Source organism: Rosa chinensis, chromosome 3 (assembly GCF_002994745.2).
Source record: "Rosa chinensis cultivar Old Blush chromosome 3, RchiOBHm-V2, whole genome shotgun sequence".
Taxonomy (NCBI): domain Eukaryota; kingdom Viridiplantae; phylum Streptophyta; class Magnoliopsida; order Rosales; family Rosaceae; genus Rosa; species Rosa chinensis.
In genome coordinates this window covers 5,278,770-5,285,919 of record NC_037090.1, presented here as the reverse complement: position 1 = coordinate 5,285,919, position 7,150 = coordinate 5,278,770, and the positions used below count along the sequence as shown (strand labels likewise).

General features: G+C 36.3%; 1 protein-coding gene across 1 annotated transcript; it reads right to left on the bottom strand.

Annotated features, from left to right (window-relative positions):
* Positions 1-823: 823 nt before the first annotated feature.
* On the bottom strand, positions 824-6,459 carry LOC112192168 (respiratory burst oxidase homolog protein B). The gene is made up of 12 exons (XM_024331753.2): positions 5,716-6,459; positions 5,009-5,168; positions 4,492-4,540; positions 4,283-4,396; positions 3,769-4,197; positions 2,959-3,348; positions 2,740-2,835; positions 2,503-2,618; positions 2,271-2,373; positions 2,105-2,178; positions 1,416-1,927; positions 824-1,056 (listed from the first exon to the last, which is right to left on the bottom strand). The coding sequence occupies exons 1-12, from the start codon at positions 6,197-6,199 to the stop codon at positions 947-949; spliced, it is 2,637 nt and encodes an 878-aa protein (XP_024187521.1). The 5' UTR covers positions 6,200-6,459; the 3' UTR covers positions 824-946.
* Positions 6,460-7,150: the final 691 nt, after the last annotated feature.

Below are 7,150 nucleotides of genomic sequence, written 5' to 3'. Positions count from 1 at the left end.
CTTTGGACTAGTTTGGGACAGCTTAATTGATCCCCATTTAAAAAAAAAAAAAAAATTCCCAGTTTGAGTTGTGTACTCCGACCTTGGCTATGTAGGATTAGTTTTTCTTTCCTTCTTCTGGGCTTTAATGCCTCCTTTTAACCCAAAAAAAAAAAAAAATTCCCAGTTTGAGTTGTGTACTCCTCTACCTGGTTGGTTATTGGTTTTTATTGGTTAGAGCAACTCCAACAGCTTCCCTATAATTTTTATATTATAGAGAAGCAAAAGTCAAACCTTTAGCCTATTTTTCTTCTCCAACTCCAACAGATTCCCTAGTTTACAGTAATCTATAAAATCTCCATATTCTTCTTTAAAATTTTGGAGTTTGCTGTAAATATAGGGAATTTGGTTTTCTCTCTCCTCTCTTTCTCTAAAATAGAGATAGTTATAGGGAATCTGTTGGAGCAAAACAGTCTCATTTTTCCCTAAAGTAGAGAAAAATCAAAATATAGGGAATCTGTTGGAGTTGCTCTTAGAGTAAAGAAAAGGGTACAATTTATGAAATAATAAAGCATGAAACTTTTTGAACCTAGGTTACTTAATTTGGTCTCAATGGATTGTAGAGAAGAACTTTCCAATTAGGAGGCATTCAGAATAAAAATTGAGCATTATTAACTGTTAAGATTAGTGGTTCAGTTTTTTTCTGAAGAAATTTTTTTGGCTATAATTAATTTGCCAAAGTTTGTCACAAAGCAAGAGTACCATCTTTGAATGAATACTTATAATACAGGGCTTCATAATTCAGAAACCACCAGCTTCATTATATTCTAGTTTACAACTATACAACTTGAAAATTTTTGATGAATAGAATAAATTGATGGAATTATCAATGATATCAATATTACTTACACGTTACATCTATATATACCCTAAAATATCCTAAAAGGGATATGTGGTTAGGGTGGAATTAAAAGTTCTCTTTATGGAAATCAAACTTGGTCTCAGTTTTTCTGGAAAAGTCTTGAGCTAGCCTCTTTAACTCCCCAACTAATCCATGTGCACCACAATAAAACACTCCTGCATCAAAATCAAAAGTACAAGAAGTAACAACTCAGTGTACATCACACTGATCATAAAAGAAAAAAGGGTACTTCTCTGACACACAATCAATTGCGTCATTAAGTCTAGTCTTTTTTAGAGAATTTGTTGACTTTTATTTTTTACACGTAACTTTTAATCTAACCGTATCTTATAAAACCTAAATTGTACGAGTAAAATGTGCATTTCATAACTATATATATATATGTCATGTGGAATCAACAATTATCATTCGCCTTATAAAATAAAGCAAGTAAAAACAAAGATCGTAGAGAAACTACATATTGCGGGTTTAAATACCTCAAACATAGGAGCTTAGGGTATGCAGTAGTACTTACCAACTTTTTGATCAGGGTGCTTAACTGCCACATGCTTAAAAACATTACGCCAATTCGGTCTAGCAAAATGCGTCTTCACCCTCGTTCCTGAAACTACATCCACACCATTCTTGGCATGGTTTATAGACTGAAGCATAGTAATCAAAGCTGATCTAGCATCTCCTTCTTCATAAACACTGGTGCAGTAGTTGTGCAGCTCAATCACGCCGTCGAGGTCATTTTCTGCGACCTCATTCATCACACCCCTAAACCACTCAAACGAGCCTTGCTCTCTTGTGATCCAGTAGAAATAAGCTCGTTTTGTTGCAAAAGGAGACTTTCTCTTAACACCATTTTCCACCAACATTTGAGCTTCTAGTTCTTTTTGTCGCTTAATGTTGTTAAGCACATCTTTGAGTATGCTTATTAATGGAGTTGCTCCAATTCCAAGTCCAACAAGTAGAAGAACTTCGTAGTTTTTGTAGTCTTGTGCCGGTGCACCATATGGACCATCAATAAGAAGTCTTGGCATCCTGCTCATATATGCAAAGATTAGTTTCAACAACGAAAATTAGGGTTTTGTCAGTGGATGATTGTTACCTGTTGATTTGGGTGAAATTTCGCCCTGATAGACACATTCACATTCTCGTGGGCAACTGTACTTAACATGCATTTGGGTACTTGAATTTAAGTGCTACTGATAATTTTACCTGGGTTGGATATTGGATTGTTCAATATCAGCTCTTAGAAGGCCACTGTGTTCAATAGGAGGACGTTGGCAAACCTGCAGCGTTCATTATAAACCAAAACTAATTGAGGCTCAAATGCTCAAGATATTGATCAATACGATTATACAAATTAAATGAATTTAATTACCTGAGAGAAAATGTATTTGAGCTGAGATGTCCAATCACCCAATGTGCGAATATGAACGCTTAGATAGTCGTCTCCGGGAGCTGAAGTAATTGAGAATGGATGCCTATAAGACATGTTAATCGTTATAATTAAGATGATAACAAAACAGAAGTCTAAAATGATTGCACTTTAAGCAATTGACAAATCAAATACTTTTAGTTGTGATGGTACAAAATACTAATGATCAAAGTACCATTGAAACGGGGAAATAGCAGAACAATTTATGTAAATGTACTGTCCACTGATATATTTTAATCTGTGTGGTTTAGACATATGGAGTGCCAATACGTTTCCCGGGTAAACAGCAACCTGATATTATTGAAATTCAAAGAAAATAATTTCAATTACTATTTCACTTTTTGATAAAGCATATAATGGATTAGGTATTGCTGAAAAATAAATTAAACAACTTTCGAAACAGTAACTATACCTTTAAGATCTTCACTGATTCATATCCAGACCTAAAAGCCCGAAGCAAACGCTCACATGCATACATTATTACTGGGAAAGCCAAATACATCCATGTCTGCACTGACCATTAATTCATGAAAACGAGTAAGTCAAAAGTGATAAGGCAAGTAACAAAAGGCTTTGCCATTTATAAATTTTGCTTCACTGGAATAGTACAATAATTTGAAGGAGCACTTACTGTTTTCTTGTCCCAGTTCTTGGAGAGGTAGAGAAAGTATCCATGGATAATAAAGAGGATGTACACAATGGTAAAGAGGTGATGGGAGTACCAAAACGCATTGAACCCAGTAAGTTTCTTTAGGGTTTTAGGAAGGTTTCTAAGTCGATTGCGACGAAACCAAGGTTGAGCCAGTGTGTATGCAACTAGCATTAGTGCCACCATAACCACCCCGGTCCAGCCCTCGGTTCCCTTCACAAACCACCAGTAGTCCTTGGGTCGTTTTTGGCCAAAAAATGGCTTCATCTTGTCGTATTGATCATCGGTAGAGTGTAGTAGTTTAGGGAAGTCGCATGTAAGATGGGAACCGGCATGGAGACCAACCCCAACTGCAATTCCAAACGCGATCACCTAATGCACAATGTGATTAGCAAATACATTTAATAGATGCGAAGAATGCTATTTTTTTTTTGGGCTTCGGTTTGATTGTTCATAAAATATATATATATATATATATATATATATATATATATTTGGAGAAAGATTGTTGATAAAAATGATGAAATGTGGAGATCGATGTGGTTTTAAACCACTTTTCTTCACTTCAAAATAATTCCCCTAACGTTTATAATCATTTTCATGTTCTAATTTAACCATATAACTTTTTAATTGTTTCAAAGTTTTTATAACTTGATAAAAGAACATATGTGTTAGTCTAAATGGTAGATTCGACAATACATGTTTTGATCACATATGCAGAAAAATCTTTAGAGCAAGAAAAAGAAAGAAAAGAGTAGGAAACAATAGCCTAACACAAGTTTAGCACCTTACCTTATGAAAATTGATATTGTCATCAAATGGAACTACCCCTCCTAACTTGGTCTTGCTTCTTAGCCAAGTAATTGTATTTCTACATACTGGTAGAAGAATCAGGGCCATGTTAAACTTCAGGGTCTCAGCTCCACCTTTGGCAATGCATACACAATTGCCCATTACATGGAATACCTCCCTATGTCTATACTGAATGAATTTCCAAGCAAAGAGGCCCATGCAGATCAAAAGCCATAGCACAATGACCCAAATCCGCCTCCAATTATCCTCAACAAAGTAGGACAGCCGCCGGTACCACCGCCTTATAGGGTTGTGCTCTTTGGTCGGAACCAGCTTTTCACTTAGCAACCGGCTCTGAATGTGGCTGTCTGTTTCCAGGTTCGAAGATTGGGTTGGGCCCGAAAGAAGTAGCATTTCCAAGTTGTACAACTGCCGTCCAGGCCCAAATTTGGTAAAATTTTATTAAAATACCCAAAAATTGAAGATCATAAGAGAGGGAAAAATGTAAACTAACATCAATATATCCAAGGTTGTCTTGATCAAGCTCTTCCATAATCAATGCTGCATATTCCTCAGCTTGTTCTAGAATTTTCGACAGCTTATTAGCAGAGGCACTTAAGGTAATAATCTGCACAGTTAAATGAATACATATATAATTGATGTAACTTTGTTTCCCATTACAAAATTTAACCATTTTACTTTCCGAAGAATTAGTTAACTCACCTCTTTCACCTCTTCTTCAGAGATTCGACCATCTGCATTTTTATCTACCCTGTTACATATTCACCATGCATTGTACGTGTCATGCTAGAAACAAATGGAAAAAAAAAAACCAAAAAAAGGAGAAACCTAAGTTTCTAGTCAAGATTTAACTATACAATATATATATAATATGAGTCAGAGAGATGTGAGGACATAAATTCATCCAAGACTTATCCAAAAAAATAAATTCATCCAAGACCAACTATATGATTCGCTCTGTTACTATAGAGAACTTCCAACTACTGTTTAAAAAAAAAAATCAAGAACTTCCAAATAGTTTTGGCTTATCAGTGTGTATGTCGTTATTCAATTATATACTTTTGGGAATAGTATGATTACAAAAGCATATTATATATGCCAGATGCGCTGCACATGAAGTAGCAAGTAGGCACTCAATAATTCATCTCATAGTGATGTAGATCAGAGGAAAATCCAGATCAAATTGATTAAAATAAACCATAGGAAAGAATGATCTCACATGTCAAAGAAGGTTTGAAGCCTGGCATTGAAGCTGTGATCTGAAATTTGTTCCCAAAATTCTCTCAACTCTTCCTTGGTCACACAACACGATGTTATTCCTCTCCGACGAGCTAATGCATCGAATACTTCGCAAGCAAACTCACTTGACTCTTTCATCCCTAATCATAAAAACCACAAAAAAAGTCATTAATCTGTTACTCATTCATATATATATATATATATATATATATATATAGAGCTTCTACTCAGGGATCTCTTTTTTTGGTCTTTTATAGGGATAGGCATTAGTCCAACTTTTAGATCATATTTTCACATCTTAACCGTTCAGTTTTTAGGTCCTAATGTATAGATCAATGTTGCAAATTTTCAGCCAAATTGGTGATCATTAAGGCATCCAAACTGCAATTTACATGAACGGACAGAATCTGTCGAACAGGAACCGTTCGTGTTTATAATGGTAAATTGCAGTTTTGGATGCCTTAACGATTATCAAATTGGCTGAAAATTTGCAGAAGTGATCTATACATTAGGACCTAAAAACTGAACGATTAAAATGTGAAAATATGATCGAAAAGTTGGTCTAATGCCTATCCCTATCAAAGACCAAAAAAAGGGACCCCTCACTAGAAGCGTCCTGATATATATATATATATAGCGAAACATATTGTTTGACAAGAAAACATTTCCGACTAATTTATCACGCACCTATGCATTGACCGAAGACCGATTTTGGAAGAGTTCCATCGACGGCCAATTCATAAAACCTTATTTCGATCTCTGGCCAACCTTCACTGCACACATTTTTGGTCATGAGTTTGAGTCCCTTAAGGGCACGAGCAACACCGGGCTTGGTCGGCCTGTCGCCCTTCTTGAAGCTCAATGAAGATTTCATGCGCTTCAGTTCATGCGAGACTTTCTTGAGTTTAAAAGAGAGTTGAGAAGCAAGAGATGGTCTTCTCTCTAGCCTTGCTGACGTCGACTCAGGTTCAGCTCCTCTGATGTTCCGAAGCACAAAGGTATCGTCGTCGCAAACATCCAGTGTCACTTCCACATAGCACTGATCGTCTTCTTTGAACCTTGCGCTTCTGTTGCTGTTGCTCCTCATCTTGCTGCTGGTCACTAGCGGGCCGCTGTGCCCGACCCGTTTGCTCTCTTTCTCCGGCAGCGGGTTTTCTGCTTCAATCTCCATTGCTATTTGGAATAATCAGTATTCTCAAAGCAATGAAATGTACGTGCATGATTGTTTGGACTGAAAATTTGTGAGGGGAGCATGAGAGGGTTTATAGTGAGAGGGTGGATGAAACAGTGGATATTGGAGAAGTCAAAGAGAAAAACCAAGGGGCGGATGGTGGTTGATCATGGTGGAAGAAAACTATGTATATACATATAACATATGGGAGTGGTTAGGATTCAATTACAATGTTTCTTAAACATATGGCACCAAACCGAAAAACGTCAAGGCCAGAATGTGAGAATGGAAGATGAGACTTTAAACCCTAAATTTGAAGAAATAAATAAAAATAAAAAACTATATTGCAAATTCTGAATATTTAATGGTAATTGATTAATTAGTTCGTAGAGGCCGGTCAACCTCAAACAGCTTTTTTTGGCTGTTGGTACGAAGTGATTAATGCTAATCTGAAATATTGTTAACGCATTTGATTACGATTGTATAAAGAATTAAAGATCGAAATCAATGGTGTCAATGAGATAAGGTCAGTTTTAGTGCTACTATATATGTATGAAGATATGGTTTGACATCCCTTCTAATAATATGGACTTGGCCAGCTACATTTGTCAATTTTTGTTATCAAAGGGTCCTTATGGATTTGGACGATTTTTCTGTTAGATTTAGAGTAGAATAGAGACTTAGTGTGGCTAAGTAAGAATATCAATGCATAAGTGTTTGAACCAAATCACCACAGGTGGTCGAGTTGGTAAGAGCCTTCAAGTGTGGAACCCCCCACACCTGAGTTCGAATCGCACTAACGCTTGTTGGAGTTAAATTCCAATATATTCTTGGTGGCCAGGGGGGAGGAAGCATTTTGACATGATCCCCCGGCACGGATTAGTCTCTAGGCCTAGGAAGTTTTAGAGAAACTGTGTGATCTCGATAAAAAAAAAATTGTTTGAACCATAT